Genomic DNA, 23093 nt, shown 5'->3' on the forward strand with positions numbered 1-23093 from the left:
AAACAACGGCTTACAGTATACAACCTTGAGTAGGGGATATTAGTCCCATAGACTGACATTAAAAAAGTAATTAAATGTTAACATTTTAATATTGAAAATTTATTAGACATAAAATTCAAAATTTTAGACATTTTTTAAATATTAAATTTGTGACACACACAAAGTTATAAGACATTTGTAATTAAATAGCATTTTAAGTATAATTTTAATAATTAATCTGATTAAATAGAATGATCTTAAATTCATTTTTTTAATTATCTTAAATGTTCTGAGAATTAATTTTTTTAATGTATTTAAAAATTGCTTACATAAACGAAAAAAACTTAAAGTTTGTGGATATAATGAAATATTAAATAATTTAACAAAATACAGCTGGCAGCGGTAGACGATTTCATTGGACGTGATTAATGGAAAATTGGTCGGCTAACGCGTGAAGGCATTATTATTATTATTATTTATTTATTATTATTATTATTTATTTATTATTATTATTATTTACTACAAGGATAATATAATGGGAGGCATCGAAGAAACGTATTAAAAAAAAATTAAGAATTTAGTGCGAAATTAGCGTTTTAAAAGATTATGGGATGAAAACGTAATCAAATTTAAATTGGAAGGTCAAAAATGTAATTTTTTCTTTTTTCTAATTTTTATTTTGATATATTTTTATGCCAACACATAATAAAAAAGGTTGAGATTCTCGTCTCGCGTCGTGGAAACGGGACCCCTAAATTTAGAAGAGAGATTCTCAGAACATCTTACTGTTCGAATCCCGCGTTTTCCGATATCTTCCTCCTCTATCATTTCCTCATTTTTTTCAATTCAACTCTCATTGCTTCGATCGGAGATCTCAAAGCCGCACAAACCACAGCACAAAGGATCTTTTCTAACCGTAAGTGTGCATTTCCTTACTTCATTTGTCGGATTTCTTCGTTGTACTGGTTTGTTTCCGGCTTTCCGCTGTGATCTGGTTGAATCGTCTATTGATCTCATTTCCCCTGTGTTTTCTCCGTTTATTTTCGTTTCAGGCAAAAGGTAGATGAAATCGTAGTATGATTTAATCATATAAGAACTTTCATCTTAATTTAAGTTGACTGTCTTGATGCTGATCAATAATTGTGATTGATCTCTGTTTTGAATGCAGCAAAGAATACAAATGGAGGGAACTGTGTTCGCTCCTGCCCTGGAAGGAATTCAGCATGTCAAATCTGAAGCAGGGGAGATTTTGACCAAGCCTTTCTTGGAAGTGTGCAAACATATTTTGCCTGTTATCGGTGCGGCCCCCCCGATCCCTTTTGAAATTAGAAACTTCTCTCTAGTGTCCTGGAGTTTGGCTGCATATGATTTAATTTTGAGTAAAGAGAAAAGTTTATCAAGAAGATAAATGTGGACTTTATCATTTGTCTGCTTGAAGTTAGTTGACTGGCATTTCTCTGTTGGTGGACTAGAGAACTAGATTTGTCATTCTATGGTTTCTGGAACTGTTAATGTCAATTAATTTTCATACCGAAATTGAATTCCTGCTGAAACATAGCATAAATAATTGCAAGCTCATAATCAGATTACCACTAACTGATCAGTTTTACGTTTTGTCATTCTTAAAATTAATCTCAATTATTTCTAATGCAGACAAGTTTGGAGCTGCTATGGCACTTGTTAAAAGTGACATTGGAGGCAACATAGCGGTAAGATGCCCACGTTGTTTTACACGAGGGGAAACTTCAAAGCTTATAATATGCATTTGTTTACTTAATTTTATATGTGTATCTTATTTTATTTTGTAGGCTACTAATCACTATCACTGAACACAGGACNTTTTTTTTTTTTTTTTTTTTTTTTTTTTTTTTTTTTTTTTTGTTTATTTGCCAAATAAGATAGGAGTAAACGAATAACATATATGGAAAAGTAGTGAAAGGAAAATGTATTGTACCTGAAAAAGAAAGAATTGCATCCATCTCACGTGCATTCGTGATATACAACTGCGAGTGTTTTTTGTACTCCTGATAGGTAGACAAATGAATGCCATCGCGGCTCTCAAGTTTTTGACATCATATATTGCTTTTGTTTTTGTCGAAATGCACTCAGTTCTGTAGCAGTTATGTTTTATTCACCTTATTATTTGTATCTGTAGAGATTGGAGTCCAAGTATTCTACCAACCCATCTGAATTCAACTACTTGTATGACTTGGTGAAACCTGAGATTGAAAGTAAGACTGCAAAAGGATCATCCAGTTGTACAAATGGTCTTCTTTGGTTGACAAGGTTAGACAATGTCTGGTGAATTTATTGCTTCCTTTTGATTCTGGCACAACTAGAGATCCACGTGTTGAATGTTATCGAGGATGCTTTTGAACATAAGTACGTAAAATTTTAACAATGTTTGTCATTAAAGGTTACAGAACCAAAAACTAACTGGTGATGAAGCCTCCGTCATCATCCATGAGACACTTTTAAGGGATTATCAAAATTATGCAAAATAGTTTTCGGTTATAAATGAACTACTTCAGTTTTCCCCTGCCCCATCTGGATGTGTATCCTTGCATTTTTCTTGGTTGTTGCATTGCAGGTGACCTGCGAGTTAGCATTTTTAATGTAGCTCTTCGTACTTCTTAATTCATGGAATGAGTTTTTACTTGCATCTAGAGTGAATGACTGAACCAAATTGCTCTTTTCCTTTTTTTAGAAAATTATGTAGTAAATCTTTCTTTTTAACCAAACCCAGAGATATAAACATCTAGGATAAGCCTAAAAGTTGGATCAATTTGATTAACACACACTTTGGTTCTACTTGCATATTTTGATTCTTTTCAGAGCCATGGATTTCTTGGTAGAACTGTTCCGCAACTTACTGGAGCATCAGGATTGGACAATGTCCCGTGCCTGTACAGAAGCCTATGGCAAGACCTTGAAAAAGTGGCATGGTTGGCTGGCCAGTTCAAGTTTCACTGTAATCCTCTGATGCCCCCACTAATTTAATTTTAATATTCTTTGGTATATTATGAGATTTTTGGCTCAGTTTGTTAGTTGCAGCAGTGTTTTTTCCCCCACTTTCTTCATTTTCCTTCCACTTGTGCTTTTAGGAATTCGATAGAAGCTTAAAAAATGACAAATCATATTTCTACAGTTTTATTTCTGGAATATATTGTCCAGCTTCTTTGGGTCTAAAACTCTTTCATCCCTCACAAGCAAGGTGTAATATATGAGTTGACCTTTCATGTCTTGAAACTTTCAAGAAACAAAACCATGTTGCAAAAGATACGAGCTACAGAATCGTGGCAAACACATTTGTAACGTGTCAATTAACTAAATGTATTTTATATCGTTAAGCTCAATCCATGATTTGTGTTATGAGAAATTATATGTGGATTTTAATCGGATACTGAAATTGTAGGTTGCCATGAAGCTTGCCCCCGATCGTAAGAAGTTTATGGATGTTATATCAGGCAATGGCAATGTTGAAGCTGATATAGAGCAATTTTGTTCAAAATTTTCACCTCTCCTCGAAGAGAATCACAAGTTTCTGGTAAGATTTCCCAAATTCCTGAAGGGGCTGTCTTAAAACTTTCAAACTTGATGCAACTAGTTCAGTTTTGCAAGATGGCTATGCTTATTAACTGAAGTTTCTGAGCCTTCGGCGATCTGAAATTTAGTTTTAGATTGAGCCTCCAAGTCTATTCAATCTCTTACTTTTTCATCTTGAATTTTGTCTATCATCAGTTAGTTATAAAACAGTAGATTAAAACATCTCTGAACCCGACCAATGAAATACTCTCTTTTACAGGCTAGTGTTGGCATGGACGAGCTGAAGGCTTCGTGAGAGAGGCTGATCATTGCTGAAAATCGAGTGACCGTCTCGATTATATTGTTACCTATATGTTATAGCTTATTCGAAATCCCTTTAACATCCTTAAATTCAGACAATCCTCAAGACCTTAAATTTCTGTCTGTGATTTGATAATCTTATGTTTCTATTTTTGTATGTGCTTTTGTTGTGTGTTGAATCACAACTAGCTCATCACCACATTATGTCCCAACGGGAGTTCGAATCTTGTAGAATCCTCTTTAAATCCCTTTGACATTTATATATTGGAAAGTTCATTATGACCAATCTACACCATTATTGTCCCTACTCTTTTACCAATAGTTTAAGAATAATTTTGAAACAAATTTCAACCTATTCATTATATCGATTTGATTCACAGTATATTTTATTTTATTATATTATTTTATATTTTTCTTCATTTGTACGCATTAGTTGCTAGCTTGTATCTTATTTAAGCTTATGAATATTAATGAGAGTATACATCTTTCCAATTTTATTTCTATTTATGTTTCTCATTCTTAATCTAACCGTTTTCATCTAAAATTAACAATAGGGTATGGAAGATTATAAAGTCATTAAAAAGATTAAGTCTCATTTAATAAATAAAGAAGTTAAAATAATTAAATATTGTTTTTAGAAAGTGTCATTTAAAATAGCATTGTGAATTGAAAATAGTAAAAATTAAAAATAAGCGTCTGGTTCAGAAAGCTCCATCTAGAGAGAAACTAATATTATAAATTTTTATTTATTTATTTATAATAATAATAAAAAAAGGTGTGATTAAAAATAAAAAGAGAAAATATTGCGAAGTGGATGGCCGTACAGTTGCATCCCAACCGCTGTTCCCGCGCTTTCACAGAACAGGCATTGAAAACCTGCGCTAAGATTAGCTCATCAATCGGCGTTTTCCATTCGGATTTCTACGCCTTCCTTTCCGTAGTTCCGTCATAATCGATTCTTCTCCTAACTAACCAGGTTTTGATTGACTGGTCTCCGGCTTCCATTTCCCCCATCATTTTCCTTTTCCGGCCACCGTCGATCAAAACCTGCCCATTTCCGCCCTTTCTCGTACGTCTCCTTCCTCAATCTTACGCTCAACCAGGTTTCACTCTTGTTCTCTTTAATCTCCCTTTTATTTGGAAATCACGCTTTGATTTAAGCTGTGATTGTGATTTTTGTTTGAATCGCAGGCGTAGGAATATTCATTATTTAGGTTGGAGTTTTTTCTTTTTCTTTTTCCTCTCGAGATCGGGTAGTTAAGGGTTTCAGTTTATAGCTAATCGGAAGACGAAAGAAAAATGGGTACCTCTGTTAAGGGCCTCATGAAAGGAATTAAATACATTTCACAGATTTTCGGTATGTTTTCTTTTTCTTCTTTTCGTTTTCCCCCAATTTGCTCTGGGTTGTAAAATATATTGAATGATCGGTTTGAGCGAGATTCTTGCAGATGAAAAAGAACAGGAAATGCAGATTGGGCTTCCCACTGACGTTAAGCATGTCGCTCACATTGGATGGGATGGTCCATCTGCTAATCAGAATAATACACCTACCTGGGTATGAATAATCATCTTTTGTTTTCAAGTTTTCTGAACATCGATTTGAATTGTATGTGTGATGCAAAATTGAACAGATGAACGAGTTCAAATCTTCGTCACAATCCCAAAACTCAGACGATTTGGCTAGTTCTACTGGGGAACTTGATCTTTCTTCTGTTCGAGGTATGCTTCATCATCTTCTTCTAATCTATATTCTGGGGTGACTGAGATGGCAAACCATTATAATCTCACCATGTAGGTAGAGAAAATTGAACCGATCATGAATTTATAACTAAGAAATATTATCTCTGTCGGTACAAATTTTTTTAGAAAATTAGAAACAAAGCTAATGAGAGCTCAAAGTAGATAATATCCTATCCTTGCGGAGGGTTTGAGGGTGACTGAGATTTGGTTTAGAATGGTAGCGGTTTTTTTGTATGTTTGAAATCTTCCTGAGGATGTAGAATTGAAGTTGGTAATAGGAGTGATATTTGTGTATAGAATCTGGAGAGCTAGATGTGAAAAAGGAAGGTCGAGCTCCAAGGTCAAAACGCCAAACTTCAACAGACTCTTCCTCATCCTTAGACTCTTCTTCTGCTCGGCGGAACTCGGAGAAGAGCTCCAGGCGACAGCGATCATCATGCCCCTCGGGTGACTCGGGACCCCAGGAAGGTAGTTCGCGACATTCACGACGTCGTCGTGGTTCAGCTCCTGGAAATGAAACTAGCACAGAAAATCCTGTACCTAAACATTCTCATCGGAGGAAATCTAAGGGGTCATCGGACGGTGGTGAATCTTCAAAATCAAGAAACAACGACTCTTTAACAGACATAACTCTACCAGTTGTGGACGAAGAGAAGGGATGAGCAGAATTCCAGACAAGGTACTACTAAACGGCATTTCAAATGGTTCCTTGCCCCAATAAGGACCAAATTTTGTTACCTTGGAGATGATATGATTTTAGCTTCAGTAATCGGTTATTGGTTTACTACCAAGCAGAAGGGTGTTGTTCTGTAACATGAGCGAACAGCCATTTCTTGAAAATAATGTCCCACGTGTAATCTGAAATTTGGATTTCTACATTGTTCAGCACCCCTTTTCAATGCAGTGGGGATTAGTATGATCATCATAAACCACTGTTATCGACAAAGCTTTGTAGTCACAATAACAGCACTTAGATAGAGCTTATTGTTCCTTTGTCAAATTTGTTGCACTTTTATGCACCATATGAAACATTTCATCTCTCAGGTAATACAATTCTCTTTCCGTCTAATATACTCTCTCTCTCTCTCTCAATTCTCCCTTAAACTAGAGACTTCTTGCTTTCTCTTCCTATCTATGGCTACAGCAGTTGATCTCCGAGTATAACCTGGTGTCCAAAACTAATTGAACTGTTACAAATGGTATCAGAGCCCGACACTGAGCGGAGTGCCAGCGAATATGAAAGGTGGGGAATAAAATACTCTCTACTGTTGTGGAAATATCCCTCTAGTGGACGGAGTGAAAGCTTTTAATGTGCGGTGGGTTTGGGCTTTTATCGATAACAAACAGAGTGAGTTCTCCTTTTATCTCCTCTGGTGATCCGGGTATCATCTTCAACGTAAGTGACTTCAAAGTCACCACTTCCGGTGTTAGATGGAGGCCTCAACACATCAGGAATCCGAGGTACCTTTAATGGTGGAAGCTGTGACAAGTTCCCAGTTGCATTCACAGACAATAGATCAATTATTCTGTTTTTTTGTAAACAACACGAACCCATGATTTCAAACTTGTGAGCCAATGTATCCATCAACAGACGGAGAGGCCGACGGGGGGTCGGAGTAAACATTGTCTGAAGCAGATTTCCAAGAGAAATTTCTTCTGGGTACGCCGTCGCCGGAAAGCAAAGGCTGCCGGCGGGAACACTTGATCTTGAAACTGGGTTCAATCCGATGTATTCTGGATGGAGAAAGACACCCAGAAAAGGAATCGGAGAAGTGGAAACTGAAGAACAGAGCTTGCTAGAGCAGCCATGGGCAACTAATTGAATGGCGAGCGAAACTTATGATCCATCAATTGAATGGTTTGCAGTGGAATGTTCTGGTAATCGGAGGAGGAGATGGAGGTGAGAAGTGGAAGGATGAAATGGTGGGACAGATGGGATTCAAATGGCCAGGTGGAACTGACTAATTGAGATCTCAACGTACAATATCTTTTTTCATATTGGATAATTATTAACCATTGATTTAGGGAATAAAAATATATTTATTCAAGAAAATTAAATTCGAAAACTGAAAATTTGATATCAATTTCCCGCTCAAATGCATAATGGAATCCCTCTTTCAGTTTGGGTTCGCCATTGTTGCATTCCCAAATCCATATCCATAGCCAAACTCCAATCACTTTCCACTCAAAATCCACAATTTTAATCCATTTTCTATTCCCATCATCACGGCAATTCCACGCCACCCATGTCGGCTCCATCCGCTCGCCGGCTTCGAGATCGCAGTGGGGGATCCGCTACCTTAGACGCCTCCATCAAGTCCTCCAAACCCCTGACACCGGTTTCTTGTTCCAATCGAAAGGCTACTTCCGATTCATCCTGCAGATTTTCGTCTGCGGGGAAAGAGAATCCGAGGTCCACGTTTAAGGTTCCGATGATAGCCCAAAAGCCATCGATCCGGGCCGTGCCGCAAGTGAACAAGGCTGCGGCGATTGCTGTTACCGATGCTGAAAGTCGTACTCGGAGGTCCACGTCTTCGGTTCCGAGAGGTAGGTGCTCTAGTCCTTCTGAGTTTATTAGGGTTTCCGTTGATTCTCGTATGGACCGGAGGGTTTCGGTTGATCGAGTGAGAGGATCTGTGGGCGGTGGAAGAGGTTCGCGTGGTAGAGGTTCTGAGAGTAATAAACAGACAGTAGGAGTTAAGGATCTGAATGTGATGGTGGCTGGAGGAGGGCCGACTGAATTAAGGGTTTATAGGGAGTTGAAGGGAAATGTAAAGCTTCGAGCGAGCATGGATAGTAAGCTTCGGATTTCTGAGGCTAAGCAACATGCTGATGATGAGAAAATTGGGGATAAACCACTGGAGATTAAGGTTTTAGGAAGCCATAGTGGGGAAGGTATTGACGAAACAATACGAAGCGACGAAAATGGTAGAAGTTCGATTATTTTCGAGAGCGGTTTCGCAGTTAATGAAGCACGAAAAGAAAAATTCTGTATCGTTGCCGAGTCGAGAATTGTAGATCGTCGAGGTGTTAACTCTAGTTTGGAGTCTGAGCAGAAAGATTTGGAGATTGTCAAAGAGTGTACGGGTAACAAGTATCCAAGCAAGCTCCATGAAAAACTTGCTTTCTTGGAAGGTAAGGTAAAGAGGATAGCATCGGATATTAAGAAGACAAAGGAAATGTTGGATTTGAATGGTACTTGTTCATCTAAGCTGATACTTTCAGATATTCAGAAGAAGATTTCTGGGATTGAGAAAGCGATCGGGCATGGGGCAGTCAGTTCTGGTACAAACGAGAAAGATATCAAAATGGGTCTGAAGGATGAGGCCAATGAGGCAGATATTAACACCAAGGAATTGGAGGAGAGACTATTTCCTCATCGTAAATTGCTCAGGAATGGGATGTCAATGAAATCAACATCAGATAGCTCTCAGAGCAATGAAATCCATACAATTGATGATAACCCAGTTGCTCTGGAGTTTTTGGAGCAAACAAAAGTCACCATGAGGAGCGAACAAGTTCAAGAAATGGAAGGAAATCCTTCTGCAGGATTGCAAGAATCATCAACCCAATTCAAGGGTAAGCAAGAGGCTGAGTTCGTTCTCACATGCGATGAGATTCTTGATAATTTTGATGATCAAGAGAATAAACAGGGAGGTCTGATTGACGAGGAGACAGATGATACTAGCATCTACCAGATGAATGAAATAGGAACTAGAACCTCAATAGGTGGATGGTTTGTGTCGGAGGGAGAGGCTGTCCTTCTTGCTCATAACGATGGTTCATGCTCGTTTTACGATATTACTAATACAGAGGTATTTCAAATTAGTCTCTGGTAAAGACTAGCTCGTTTTTAACTGTATTGACACTCATGGGTTATGATCATACTTATTTATCTCAGGATTTTGTTAGGAATCATGACACTTCACAATGATATGATATTATTCACTAAAAGCATAAGCTCTCATGGCTTTTCTTTTGGTTTTTTCAAAGGTCTCAAACTAATAGAGATAGTATTTCTTACTTATAAACCCATAATTTTCCTCTTAATTAGCGAATGTAAACTACTTCTCTCAATAATTCTCGACAATTTTAATACATCTTTCATACAACTTGGCTAATCCCATGTAACAATGGTTGACTGATTTGAAATGGTTTTATGAGAATGCCTCGTGTTGTACAAATTGGTAGATGTTTGGTGAGATTTATTGTTTAGCTATTGTGTTCATCTGTTTAGGAGAAATGTGTATACAAGCCACCAGAAGGAATCTCACCTAAGATATGGAGAGACTGTTGGATAATACGTGCCCCTGGAGCAGATGGTTGCGCTGGAAGATATGTGGTGGCAGCATCAGCTGGGAATACGATGGATGCAGGTTTTTGCTCATGGGATTTTTACAGCAAGAACGTACGAGCTTTCCAGATTGAGGGTGCAATGACCTCTTCAAGGACGGCACTTGCTCCCTTACCCCATAACATTGTGCAAAAGCGTTATGCTCCAAGTTATATGCTGGTGCCTGAAACGGAACAGTGGTGGTACAAGCCGTGCGGACCTCTGATTGTTTCAACTGCTACCTGTCAAAAGATTGTAAAGGTTTTTGATGTCCGTGACAGTGACGAAATTATGAACTGGGAAGTGCAGAAGCCTGTGGCAGCAATGGATTATTCTAGTCCCTTGCAGTGGAGAAACAGAGGAAAAGTGGTTGTAGCAGAAACAGAAGCATTATCTCTATGGGATGTTGATTCTACAAGTGCTCATGCATTGCTCTCTGTTTATTCATCTGGCCGCAAAATCTCTGCTCTTCACGTCAACAACATGGATGCTGAATTAGGGGGAGGAGTTCGACAAAGGTACTATGATCCTTTATTTTTATTTTTACTGCTTAGCTGGTTGGTTTGAAAATGCTTGAAATGTGTGAGATCCCACATCGGTCGGTCAATCAGGGAGAAGAACGAAACATTCTTTATAAGGGTGTGGAAACCTCTCCCTAGCATACACGTTTTAAAATCTTTGAGGAAAAGCTCGAAAGGGAAAGCTCAAAGAGAACAATATCTGCTAGCGGTGGGTTTGGGCCCTTACGAATGATATTAGAGCCAGACACCGGGAGATGTGCCAGAAAAGAGGTTGAGCCTCGAAGGGGGTGGACACAAGGTGGTGTGCCAGCAAGGACGTTGGGTCTTGAAGAAGACATATAGGCGGTGTGTCAGCAAGGATACTAGGTCCTGAAGACATGAGATGGTGTGCCAACAAGGACTCTGGGCCTTGAAGAGGGGTGAATTGGGGGGTTCCACATTGATTGGAGAAGGGAACGAGTGTCAGCGGGACGCTAGGTCCCGAAGGAGGACGAATTGGGAGATCCCATATCGATTAGAGAAGGGAACGAGTTGGGGTGGCCATAATCTATTACTTCTTGAAAATTAAACCTTTTCCATACTCAATTTGTTATAACCAGCAAACCTGCCCATATGCAGCTTTCATATAATCTTAAAATAGGTTAATCCATCAGCCTGCTTTCCTTCTAAAAAGCTTTTTATATTCTCTGATTTATATTTCTTAGTCAGCAGTGATTCTAAGAGGTTTTGGTTTGGTATATGCAGAATAAGTTCAGCAGAAGCAGAAGGAAACGATGGTGTATTCTGCACAACAGATTCTGTAAATATTCTGGACTTCCGCAGCCCATCAGGAATAGGCCTAAAATTGCCTAAAGCCAGCCTTGGCGCACAGTCTGTTTTCTCTCGAGGAGATTCTGTGTATGTTGGTTGCTCCAGTGGTGGCAGGTCAGGAGGGAGGAAGCCGCAAGCCTCTTCAGTGGTACATCAATTTTCCATTAGAAAACAGGGCCTCTTCTGCACTTATGCATTACCAGAAAGCAATGCACACGCGCATCATACACCAGTGACTCAAGTTTGGGGGAATTCAAATCTTGTCATGGCTGTCTCTGGATTGGGGCTGTTTGTATTTGATGCCTTAAACGATGAAGCCTCACAACCCTCCTCAGTTCATACTGAAAGCACCCAAGTGTTCAGGGAAGTTGTTGGCTCAGATGATTTGTATTCACCTTCGTTCGATTATTCGACATCGACATCTCGTACGCTTCTCATATCAAGGGATCGCCCTGCAGCATGGAAACAATTGTCATAGGTAATTATTTTTTAAGCTGCTGGCTAAATGCTGTTTGGTTTGATCTGTCTTGAAAAGCTGTATAAGATGTTTGTGTCTTATTTTTAGAGTTCTATGTAAGATGGTAGAGCAACGCATTTATGATTAATGAGATCATGTTTTCCGGTTTGCTTATGGATTTTCTGTTCATACTTAAAAAGAGATGGAAGTTTTGAAATCACGAATTTTCACAATAATATGATATTGTCCACTTTGAATATTAACTCTCATGACTTTGCCTTTGGTTTTCCCAAAATGCTTCATACCAATGTGGGACTATTCTCAATAATCTTCAACGATCCTTCCCTTGAACAAAGTACAACATATAGCCTTCCTTGAGGCCTCCTTCTCTAGAGCCCTAGAACAAGGTATACCTTTTGTTCGATACTTGAGTCATATTTGACTACACCTTCAAGGCTCACAACTTCTTTGTTTGACATTTGAAGATTTTATTAACATGACTAAGTTAAGGGCATGATTCTGATACTATATTAGAAATCACGAACCACCACAATGGTATGGTGATATTGTCCACTTTGAACATTAATGTTCATGGCTTTGCTTTTGGTTTTTCCAAAAGGCATCGTACCAATGGTGATGATGTTCCTTACTTATAAACTCACGATCTTTCTTCTTAATTAGCCAATGTAGGACTACTTCTTTCAATAATCCTCAATAATCCTCCCTTCGATGCAAAGTGAACAAAATCATACCATAGTAGAAAATCGTGGTTCCTAACAAAAACTTGAACTATATGGCAAAGTAGACAGAACTCCTTAAAGTTGAACAATTTTCCTACATAGCACATATAAACTCGATTATTTCTTGATTGGTTGCCGTGAATTGATATGCAAGCAAATATAGGTTTGGAGTATAGTAGAACACGAGAAAGCCAAATATTGTCCCGTCCTATTAAGCGACAAGTCGTATTCATTAAAATGAATCTTAAATTAATGTATGGATGTATGATAAAGTATAAAAAGTAGTTGAAATAATCACAAGAACATAGCAATCCATTTTGTGATTGATGAGGCAAGAAAAAGAAAAGTAGAGCATTGAAGAAGAGTACCCCACCATCCTACTTTTTCCACACCCCTCTCTTTTATTTCTTGGGATCCCTCCTACTTCCTAACTTCCCCTTCCCAACTTGCTTCTATGAAGGATGTCTTATGTTCCAGACGTAGTTGATTAATGCCTAATTTTTTCTAAATCGGTAACAATTCAACTTCACTGCTAGTCGATAGTGTCTTTTTTGAATTTTTTCTCTCGAACTTTCTCTCAAGATTTTTATAACTCGTCCATTAGGGAGAGGTTTTTATATCCTTACAAAAAATGCTTCGTTCAACTCTCCTACTGAAGTGGGATCTCACAATGCACTACCTTTAAGGCCAGCGTCCTTTATTACACTCGTTTCTCTCTCCCATCGATTGGGAATCTCACAAAATTAATGAAAAAATAGTAGAAGAAAATTAAATTAAAAACCATTCTTCCATTTGACTCTAACGTTTATCTCTAATTTTACACTAATGTACGTAGATAAAAAAAATGGTAGAAATTATTGGATAAAAAAATCTTAAATGGTTTATATATATATTTTTCTTTTCGAAAAATGTTGACGTGTCCACAAAACTTGGTGATCCGTAGTAAGCCTAGTCGATATATTATATATTTTTTAAATAATGAAATATTTTATTAATATATTTTTTAAAAAAGTAAGCAATAAATTCTTCTAGAAAAAAAAGTATTATTATTATCAAATAATAATAATAATACACTCACCTTGGTTAAAATCAAATGAGTGATGGATACATTTTCCAAAATTTAAAAATGCTAGAAATAAATCTTTTTTATTTGTTATTTTAAATTAACATAAATGCTATTAAATGTCTATTCAAATATTGAAAATATAAAACACAATAATTATGTTTTTTTTTTTTAATTTTAATCCACGCGACTAGAATAGTCAAATTATTAATCTTCAAATAATCTTTAAAATAACAAATAAAAAAGATTTATTTCTAGCATTTTTAAAATTTGGAAAATGTATCCATCACTCATTTTATTTTAACCAATAAAAACACAAAAATTAGAATTTTTGTCTTGTTGAATAAGATATGTTTTAATCCGTTGAATTTTGAATTGTGATCAACACAACTATATATAGAGACCCCTCGTCTCGGAGCAGAGGCATATTCATATTCAATCAATCTACAGAGCGACGATGCGGAGATCGGAGTGCCATCCCCTGTTGAGAGGAACAAGGAGCGGCAAGTTCACGCATGGCTTCTCCGTAGCGGAGATGGAGTCTTTAGCCACCATCTGCGACACTATCTTGCCTCCTCTGCCGCTCGGTTCATCAAACAACAACGGCAACGATGAGATCGATACTACCGACGCGGCCGCAATCGAGGCGTTTTACGCGGAGTCCGGTTCGCGATCTCCGATTCCGGACGAGGTGAGTTTATTGACGGAAAAAGATGTAGATATTGTTCTTTGATTCGATGTGGATTTTAAGTTAGGTTTATGGAAGTTGAAATTAGGTTGCAGAGACAGTCGCGAAAAGAGGATTGACTGAACTCGTGATACTGGTGCGGATGGTGCTGTGGTTGTTAGCTACGAGGCTAGGGACGTTGCTGCTCTGTGGATCGCTCTGTTTTTGCAGGAAATGGCCTTATATCTGCAATTTCTCGAGTATGCCATTGGAGAACAGAGAGGAAGCTTTGAGGAGATGGTGTAAGAATAAGGTTTTCACGCCCATTAGAGCTGCTCTTGCTTCCATCAGAGTTCTTGTCCTCTACACCTTCTTTTCTCGGGTAATCTCTCCATCTCTCTCTACAATTTTTTTTCTTTAAATTTTCAAAAACACTTTTTTTTTTTTTTTTTTTTTTTGATTAAAAAAAAAGAGAGTGAATATATGGAATTATTGAATAAAATGTAAATGTATGAGTATTATTAGGAAAATGCAATAAAGAGGGACAGAGACATACCTACTTAATAAAGTGTTGATTTTAATACCCAACTTCTAATACACACATTTAAAGTAAATTCATTAAATGCTAATAATGGAGGAAATTGAACTCTAAAATACGGCACCTCACACTATAAGTTTCATTTATTATTGTTTTCTCTTAATGGTTAAGATATATATATTAGTCAATTAAAAAATATGTCTTGTTCTAGGTGAGTTCTTTATAGAAACTCATTTTTTATACATATTTAGTAGTATACAAAACTAAGTTTTTTTTTGTTTTTTTTTTTCTAATTTGGTTAAAATTCATTCATGTGTCTAATTTTAGTCCATATAATTTTAAAATTAGTCATGAAAATATATACATATATATATATTTGCATTTAATATATTTCACTTTCTGCTCATCAAATTCAAGAGGGTTTATTTCACACATTAAGGATAGGTGGAGACCAGAAAAAGTATGATGTATCTTCTTGTTACAATATTTTATGTAAAATTTATGATTAAAAATAGTCTTTTGGAGCAGAGACTGAAATTAGTGAACAAAACAAATCCTTAATTTCAGAGAAAATATGGCATAATCATTGGATGAACTTTTATTGCTTTGACACAGGTTGATGTCAATGGCGGCTTCCCTGCTTGGGAAGCCATAAAATACCGGCCGGATATTGAGGAGAATCGGTCCAAATCCTCCGATGAGAGGCCTCTCCAGAAGGGAATCATAGAACCCAACAACGAAACAGAATCATCCTTTCAAAAATCCCTCTTACAGAAGGGTCTCAGAGTCACTGGACACGACGGCGACACCCTTTCCATCCAATGTGATGTGGTGGTTGTTGGGTCCGGTTGCGGCGGAGGCGTTGCGGCGGCGGTTCTCGCAAGTTCCGGCCAGAAAGTGGTGGTTCTCGAAAAGGGGAATTATTTTACTGCATCTGATTATTCATCTCTTGAAGGCCCTTCCCTCAATCAACTGTACGAAGCCGGTGGGATTTTCACAAGTGATGATGGGAAAATGTTGATTCTGGCAGGTTCAACCGTCGGCGGCGGCTCCGCCGTTAATTGGTCGGCGAGCATCAGAACCCCAAATCACGTTTTGCAGGAATGGGCTGAGAGCCACAAGATTCCGTTCTTTGGAACCTCTGAATATCAAATCGCAATGGATGCTGTGTGCAAGAGACTTGGGGTTTCAGAAGACTGTGATGAAGAGGGGTTTCAGAATCAAGTTCTTCGAAAAGGGTGTGAAAATTTGGGGCTTAAAGTTGAAAAAGTACCAAGAAATTCCCCAAGCGGTCATTATTGTGGATCCTGCGGCTATGGTTGTAGAAGGGGGGAGAAACAAGGGACTGATTCTACTTGGCTCGTTGATGCTGTAAATCATGGGGCAGTGATCATAACAAATTGTAAGGCTGAGAGATTCATATTGGAAAGGAACAAAACTGGAAGTGTGAGGAAGAGCAAGTGCTTGGGAGTGCGTGCAAATGTTTGGAGTGACAACTTCACCAAGAAACTGCAAATCAAAGCCAAAGCTACCATCTCAGCTTGTGGGGCTCTTTTGACGCCGCCATTGATGATATCAAGTGGGCTGAGGAACAAACACATTGGCAGAAATCTTCATCTCCACCCTGTTTTGATGGCTTGGGGATACTTTCCAGACTCAAATTCAGAGTTCAAGGGAAAATCCTATGAGGGTGGAATAATCACATCACTCCACAAGGTTATCTCTGAAGGATCCGAATCAAATTCTAAAACCATCATAGAGACTCCTTTATTAGGACCAGGATCATTCTCTGTGTTGTTTCCTTGGATATCTGGACTTGACACTAAGCAAAGAATGCTCAAGTATTCGAGAATTTCCCATTTGATAACAATCGTCCGGGATTTGGGATCCGGGGCAGTAAGATCAGAGGGAAGGGTGAGCTTCAATTTGAGTGAAGAAGACAGGGAAAACCTCAAGAGGGGGTTAAGACAGTCGTTGAGGATTTTGGTAGCTGCAGGAGCTACTGAAGTTGGCACACATAGGAGTGATGGACAGAGACTTGAATGTAAAGGGATTGGGAAGGAGGAATTGGATGAGTTTTTGGATATGGTATCCGCAGAGGGAGGGCCACTATCACTGACAGAAAATTGGAACATCTATACCTCAGCTCATCAGATGGGGAGCTGCAAAATGGGGGTTTCTGAAAAAGACGGCGCTGTCAATGAAAATGGAGAGAGCTGGGAAGCTGAAGGGCTTTTTGTTTGTGATGCAAGTGTTCTTCCAACTGCTGTTGGTGTCAATCCCATGATTACTATCCAATCCACTGCTTACTGTATCTCAAACAGATTAGCAGCATTGTTACTGAAGTAGGTTCCTCAGATGTTTATTGTTTGCTTGATCATGCAGTTATATATGTCTTATCCATTTAATGTTGTTCATTCAGTCTCTTTTTTCGATTTCGTCATGAACTGTTGTTAATTCTGCTATATTATGTCTGTTGTTATAACCCAAACAAAATTTCCAAACGATTCATACAGATTCAAGCAAAGGTAGGAGAAGAAAGTGCTCCCAAATTGGTGTTCATTGTTTTGAATTTCAATCTCCAAGGTACATGAGTTCTGTTGCTTAGGATATTGCAATTGTAAGCTAACTCTAACTTGGTATCTTCTGGAGTTGTCACGAGCACGTACAATATACACACACGGGGCAGATTTCGGGGTAGTTTCAACTGCTGCTTGAGCAGCTAATGCTTCACTAGAAACAAGCATTCCTTACAATTTGAGAAAATAGGATTACCTTACACTTTACCAATCAAATTACTATGTGTCGAGGAGCCGAGCGAGAGTTTTGTCGCTTGGGACCATGTGTCGGAAATTACACTTTGTACTTTACAAGTGTGAATTGGAACAATAGGATGAATGAGATGGAGCAATTATAGTTTAGTATATGTTGACCATCCTCATCCCTTCCTTCAGGTCAGCTTTGTTAGGAACCAGACCTGTACATTCATAAATCGGTCTTAGCCATCGGAGTCGGCGTCGAGGAATGGTAGAGGAACTGTCTTAACAGCCCTGTATTTTCCAACGTTGTTTAGTTGTTCATTCTCCAATCTGCAGTATAAAATGTGTGGTTAGCAAATCAGGAAAGATTAAGCCTATAGCTCTGTTGTTGTTAGATGGTTGTACACAAGATAGGTGCTATACCTGTAGAAATTCCAATGCCCTCGTCGGATAACCTCGAGCGAAGCCAACAGGAAGTCGAGCATTTTCGACTCGACGTTTCTAATGTGCAATTTATGCAACTGTAACACTGACTCCACCCAAGCAACTCTTAGGATCACATTCAAAACCTGCAAATAATTTCATTTATCACCTGATTTGAATAACCTTACTGTACTGAATGGAATTTATAATCTCATTTGCAGATAGAACTCACAATTGACAGGTAGTAGATGCCTTTGCTCTTCAAGATGAGTTCGTCTCGAAGCCATGGATTTCGAGATTTCGGGTTGAGAATTCCCCAGTCCTTGGCAAAATCCCAGTACAACTGATATATTGTTGCTACAAAGGAAGTGACCAAGACGATTATGAACCAGAAGTGAGTGTCTTGCCGAGAATATGTAAGCCTGGCACCGGCCGCCACCATGGCCGATGCATACTTGCCCAAGTTAGCCAAATGGTCCAAGTCATTATCATCAAACCATCTTCTTGCACACTTGATCCCGCAGAATAGAACATGAAAGATCACAGTGTCAGTTCAAGTATATCGAATTATCGATCAAAAAGCTAGTAAGAAAAACGACAGAACTTCAGAGATCACCTGCATTGCACGCCAATAGTATGGCAAAAATGAACTGAGGTAAGCCAATTCCCAGTATAATGTCCCGGATTTGCAGATCTCACCTCGACGCATGCCAAACGAACCCGCAGTGAAGTAGCAGATAGCGGATTCCATGAGCCTCAGCAGAGTGATCTGTCAACATACAAAGATCAAAAGTGATTAACAAGCTGCAGCAACAGTAAGTTTTTACTCAATGTGTAAGCATTCATATCATATCATATACCTGGCTTGTAAGTTGGTCTGCCAAGAAAGAGTCAACTAACAGAACCTGAAAAGAAGAACACATTTCAAAGTTGTAAAAGACGAACACATGATGTAGTGAGAAAGAAACTGCTATTGCCTGCCTACCTTATAAAAAGGAGAGAAAACCGTGTTCCGAAACACACGTAGAAAATAATAGCGTGTCGGTCGGTAGAACATGTCAAACGGGCATATGAGAAGGACAACAAAAATCTGAAGAACAAGATGAAGAAGGAAGTTAAGTAAAAACCAGAACAATGTGAGAAACAGATAAATTGCCATGATTTCGAGATCGAAGAACTAACGAGAAGAAGAAGTCCCGGAATGTAATCAACTTGGACAGGTGAGAAACCAGAGAGTCCTAAGATCAAGTGAATGACAAGAGCTCCAACCACAGCAGTCATGGTGGTGGTGCAAATAAGAAAAGCATCGCGGTACTTAAGTGCAGTACTCGACTGAAACTCGAAAATGAAGTTGTAATTGATTCTTGCTTGTTTCCAGGTAAAGAGATTGCAGCCATACATAAACATGTGCAGGCTTAGCAATGCAAACATACTGAAAACAGGATACACAACATCCATGTAAGAAACTTCATTTGGACCAGAGAAGACGCCAGACAAATGAGCCAACGTTGCGTATACAATGAACAACGACACGAAGCAACCCGTAAACAACCCTGAAACCAACCAACAATTCGAGAGCTCAAAAGGTAAATATCTTATCTTACCTTATCTTTAACTGGTAAGCTATGTTCAAATTGTTTAAGCGGTTAAAAAATTACCAACAAAGAAAGTGGTCATGTGGGAATCTTTAGGCTGCTGAGGCCTCAAATATTTCATTGCCTTTTTTCTGTCATCATTGGCGAAGTGCTTTGTGAATATGGATTCCACTTCGTCCATTAGTCTTACCACCTCCATTAAACACATCATTTCCCAAATTAATATTCATTTAGGACTTTAATTAATTAATTAAATTCCTTCTTTTCAGGCATACCTTATCGGAGCTGATAAAGGCCGACTTTTTCACTCCTTGAAGATAGCTCGCCGACGCCTTTTGGTTCGCCACCTGTTCCCCAAAAACAGGTTAAGTATCACAAATTTTATAATTATGTGATGTCCCATATTATTAGAAACACCCTTTATGAGGTTGTGGAAACCTTTCCCCTCGTGTACGCGTTTTAAAGCTTTGAGAGAAAGCCCGACAGGGAAAACTCAAAAAGTACAATATCTGCTAGCGGTGTGCGTGGATCGTTACCTTGTCGAATTTTTTAAGTATCTTGACGAAGGCCTTCATGTTGAGCCAGCTGCCACGCAGAGATCAAACCATGAGCTCTGTTTTTTGCCACCACACACTTATAAAAGAATGGAAAAAAAATTTGGACCTGAAGGTTTTGAGGAGGCCGAGGCCTTTATAGAGCTCAACAAAGGCGCCACGTATCATCTTCTCAGCCCACTGGATTTTTTTACGGCTAATGGAGTCGCCGGAGACGTCCTTTTTTGGGTTGTTGATGAGATCCTCCCATAACATCCCCATCACGGCGGAGATTGTCCTTGACGGAGTAGTAGCCGGAATGTGCACTCGAAGCGCCATCATGGGTTTATTCCCTTTCTTCGTTTTCCCTCTCACGGCGGCGTTAATGAACGTTACGCCGTGCTTCTCCAGCGCCGCTATTGCTTCATCCGTCTCCGATACTTCTGCTGACGTTGCATTTGATTCTGTGTTCTCTGTATTCAGGATTAACCCGCCACGTGTCAACCATTAAATCTTAGAAATAATTGGCGGGAAAATAATTAACCGAACTTTATAAAAAAAAAAACAAAAATGGAAAGAAATCTGAGGAGTCACCGGAAAAACTGGAGTGACGTGGAGAAAAAGTGGAGGAGGAACGGGAAAATGATGCCGACGGCGAAATTTTACGGCGGCGATCTTCAAGAATCCGTTTGAATTCAAGCAAAATTCCAAGCTGTTCTCTAAGACTATCTCCTCTCTCCATAAACTCACTCTCTCTACTTCCATAAAATTCATTAACTTTCTCCAATTCTTCATTCAACGTTTCGAAAAATATCTTCACCTGAAAAATAATTAAATTTGNAAAAAAAAAAAAAAAAAAAAAAAAAAAAAAAAAAAAAAAAAAAAAAAAAAAAAAAAAAAAAAATGATCAAAGATTTTACTTCGTCTTCTTCAGAGAAGAACTGAGACAGTTCTGTTTCATGGTGTTCATTAGGATCACCATCTTCAAAGCTATCATTCTTCTTCTTCTTCTTCACCTGAAATAATTATAAAAAGAAAAAGAACATTAATTGGGATGGCTATGGGTTCTTGATGAGGTGGACAAAAGCGTCATTTTCCAATGAATCACGATGGGTTCGTGGAGAGATATCATGAACATATATATATAAATCAAAAAGGGATTTTTTTTTTTTTTTTTTTTTTTTTTTGTGTGTGTGTCATATTGATGTTCTTGGCGGTTTCAATTCAGGGCAAACAGAGAAGCATGCTACTTCAATACCCAACAATAATATCACTTGAATTTTAAATCCCAACGTCAAATTTGGTATAGCCATTAAAAACGGCTTGGGATTTGAAATGGGTACCTGAGAGAGGTGGTGGTCGGAAGGGAGGCGGCGGAATTTTCCGGCGAGGGAAGAAATGAAGGCGGCGACAGGGGAGGGTGGAGGAGGGTTAGGTGTTTGAGACAGCTTGATTCTCTTAACCAGCTTCTTGAGTTGCCAGTAATTGACAAAGGCGTCTTTCCATTCAGGAATCAGCTGAGCTTCCAGCTCCTTCGAGAATTTTACCATTCTCTCTCTCTCTCTCTCTCTCTCTCTCTCTCTCTCTCTCTCTCTCTCTCTCTCTCTCTGTTAAATTAAGGGGAAAGCAGAGAGAGAAATGGGAGGAAATTTTAGGCAGATTCCAATGCGCTGAAACTGGAGAATTATATACTGTGTTTCTAGAGAGAGAAACAGGCAAAAATTAAGAGAGAGAAAAGTTTATATTCAAAAGTTTCTCCCTTTTGCTTACCTTTTATCAAATTAAACTTCGAGCCGTTACACCTATCAATATTTAGAAATCTCAACTTTGATCTCTACTAACACGTTCCCGTCAAATTTTTTTGAATTTACTTCACATCATATTGTAAGTCGACATTTTTTGTTCTAATACTGAAAATTTCTCGAAAAAATTTATTTTTTACTTAGTTTTAACCAACGACCCTAATTTAACTAATATTAGAAGTATGAATTTTACCCTCTGAACATAAATCAACCGTAATTAGTATAAACTCTCGAGGTTCAAATCTTTGTATTAATAAATAAAAACCTATTCTTTGTGCTATTTGACTAAGCTAGTTGAGTTAAAAAGATCGATAAAATATTGACAAACAACTCTCGGTTATAATTAAACTTGGTATCAAATTGAATGAAAACATGGCGTGACAATGTTTACAAACGTATAATATCTTAATAAGTAATTTTGACATTATTGTAATTAATGCAAAAAAATATATGACTAATCAATAAATTATAATGTCAAATAAAACGTCGTTTTGTTAATTATGATGTTTAAGGTGAAGTTTATGTTGAAAGTATATACAAGAGGATGAAATAAATATAATTTATAAAACATAGTTTAAAATAAAAAATTAAACAATATTTCGTAATTAATAGTAATATTGATTTGATATATGATGCTTACAAAATAATTCCTTTACAGAACATAACGTAGGACTGTGTGTGACAAGATATGCGATTCTTTTTTTTTTATGAACCTATCTTTTGTATACGCTTAATTCTTCTATATAGAATATAATTTGGAATATGAATATATCATATATTAATTTAATATAAGAAATTTGGACGGCTATATATTACATTTATTCTCTTCGTCTTTCCTTTCCTTTCCTTTCGGCCATTTTGACTAAGCCCCATGCTCGTCTAAGGAGGGAGTTTGCTTTATCCAACTTCAGATATTGTCCGTGACCCGTTATGTATCGTTGTTAGCCTCACGATTTTAAAACACATCTGCTAGCGAGAGATTTCCACGTTTTTATAAGAAATGTTTCATTCTCTAAAGCCATTTGTAACAGCTCGAGACCATCGCTTTCGTCTATTAGGTTGAGGTTTTCACATTCTTATAAAAAATGTTTCATTCTCCCCTCCAACTAATGTGAGATCTTACAATCCACGCCCTAGAGGGCCAGCGTCTTCGCTGACCCACCACTTGGTGTTTGGCTCCGAAGCCATTTGTAACCACTCAAGACCACCACTTTCATCTTCTACTCTCCAACCAATGTCTACCAGAGAGAGGTAGGTTTCCACATTAATAAGGAATGTTTCATTCCC

General features: G+C 38.0%; 5 protein-coding genes and 1 long non-coding RNA gene across 9 annotated transcripts; 5 read left to right on the forward strand and 1 right to left on the reverse strand.

The window, feature by feature from the left end:
• Nucleotides 1-702: 702 nt before the first annotated feature.
• On the forward strand, nt 703-4115 carry LOC111790532 (glycolipid transfer protein 1). 2 transcript variants are annotated; one of them, XM_023671468.1, is made up of 8 exons: nt 776-895; nt 1032-1038; nt 1148-1277; nt 1633-1688; nt 2135-2265; nt 2815-2950; nt 3395-3526; nt 3785-4115. In XM_023671468.1, exons 3-8 carry the CDS (start codon nt 1160-1162, stop codon nt 3818-3820), a joined length of 609 nt encoding a protein of 202 aa, XP_023527236.1. In that variant the 5' UTR covers nt 776-895; nt 1032-1038; nt 1148-1159; the 3' UTR covers nt 3821-4115. The 2 variants fall into 2 exon arrangements, with proteins under 2 accessions (XP_023527235.1, XP_023527236.1); XM_023671467.1 differs by lacking the exon at nt 1032-1038 and having other exon boundaries at nt 703-895.
• A 539-nt stretch (nt 4116-4654) lies between these two features.
• Nucleotides 4655-6631, forward strand: LOC111791550 (CRIB domain-containing protein RIC1-like). Its single transcript, XM_023672935.1, has 5 exons — nt 4655-4928; nt 5017-5182; nt 5274-5380; nt 5457-5544; nt 5863-6631. Exons 2-5 carry the CDS (start codon nt 5125-5127, stop codon nt 6225-6227), a joined length of 618 nt encoding a protein of 205 aa, XP_023528703.1. The 5' UTR covers nt 4655-4928; nt 5017-5124; the 3' UTR covers nt 6228-6631.
• Nucleotides 6632-6821: 190 nt separating this feature from the next.
• LOC111791549 (KIN14B-interacting protein At4g14310-like) lies at nt 6822-11860 on the forward strand. The gene is made up of 3 exons (XM_023672934.1): nt 6822-9380; nt 9803-10416; nt 11164-11860. The coding sequence occupies exons 1-3, from the start codon at nt 7812-7814 to the stop codon at nt 11705-11707; spliced, it is 2727 nt and encodes a 908-aa protein (XP_023528702.1). The 5' UTR covers nt 6822-7811; the 3' UTR covers nt 11708-11860.
• Nucleotides 11861-13919: 2059 nt separating this feature from the next.
• On the forward strand, nt 13920-18198 carry LOC111790661 (long-chain-alcohol oxidase FAO1-like). Its single transcript, XM_023671658.1, has 5 exons — nt 13920-14180; nt 14266-14538; nt 15310-17039; nt 17211-17280; nt 18098-18198. Exons 1-4 carry the CDS (start codon nt 13947-13949, stop codon nt 17224-17226), a joined length of 2253 nt encoding a protein of 750 aa, XP_023527426.1. The 5' UTR covers nt 13920-13946; the 3' UTR covers nt 17227-17280; nt 18098-18198.
• LOC111790660 (phosphate transporter PHO1-like) lies at nt 17240-21661 on the reverse strand. 2 transcript variants are annotated; one of them, XM_023671656.1, is made up of 15 exons: nt 21614-21661; nt 21348-21581; nt 20925-21020; nt 20599-20824; nt 20135-20477; nt 20008-20056; nt 19747-19818; nt 19535-19664; nt 19059-19429; nt 18862-18966; nt 18737-18781; nt 18493-18645; nt 18109-18387; nt 17877-18022; nt 17240-17783 (listed from the first exon to the last, which is right to left on the reverse strand). In XM_023671656.1, the coding sequence occupies exons 2-15, from the start codon at nt 21552-21554 to the stop codon at nt 17693-17695; spliced, it is 2313 nt and encodes a 770-aa protein (XP_023527424.1). In that variant the 5' UTR covers nt 21555-21581; nt 21614-21661; the 3' UTR covers nt 17240-17692. The 2 variants fall into 2 exon arrangements, with proteins under 2 accessions (XP_023527424.1, XP_023527425.1); XM_023671657.1 differs by having other exon boundaries at nt 20925-21015; nt 21346-21581.
• On the forward strand, nt 18985-19904 carry LOC111790662. Of its 2 annotated transcripts, none has more exons than XR_002814526.1 (3): nt 18985-19096; nt 19255-19462; nt 19741-19904. It is a non-coding gene; the product is annotated as an uncharacterized LOC111790662 (long non-coding RNA). The 2 variants fall into 2 exon arrangements; XR_002814525.1 differs by lacking the exon at nt 18985-19096 and adding an exon at nt 19099-19187.
• Nucleotides 21662-23093: the final 1432 nt, after the last annotated feature.

The sequence above is a fragment of the Cucurbita pepo genome, chromosome LG03 (genome assembly GCF_002806865.2).
Source record: "Cucurbita pepo subsp. pepo cultivar mu-cu-16 chromosome LG03, ASM280686v2, whole genome shotgun sequence".
Classification (NCBI taxonomy): Eukaryota; Viridiplantae; Streptophyta; class Magnoliopsida; order Cucurbitales; family Cucurbitaceae; genus Cucurbita; species Cucurbita pepo.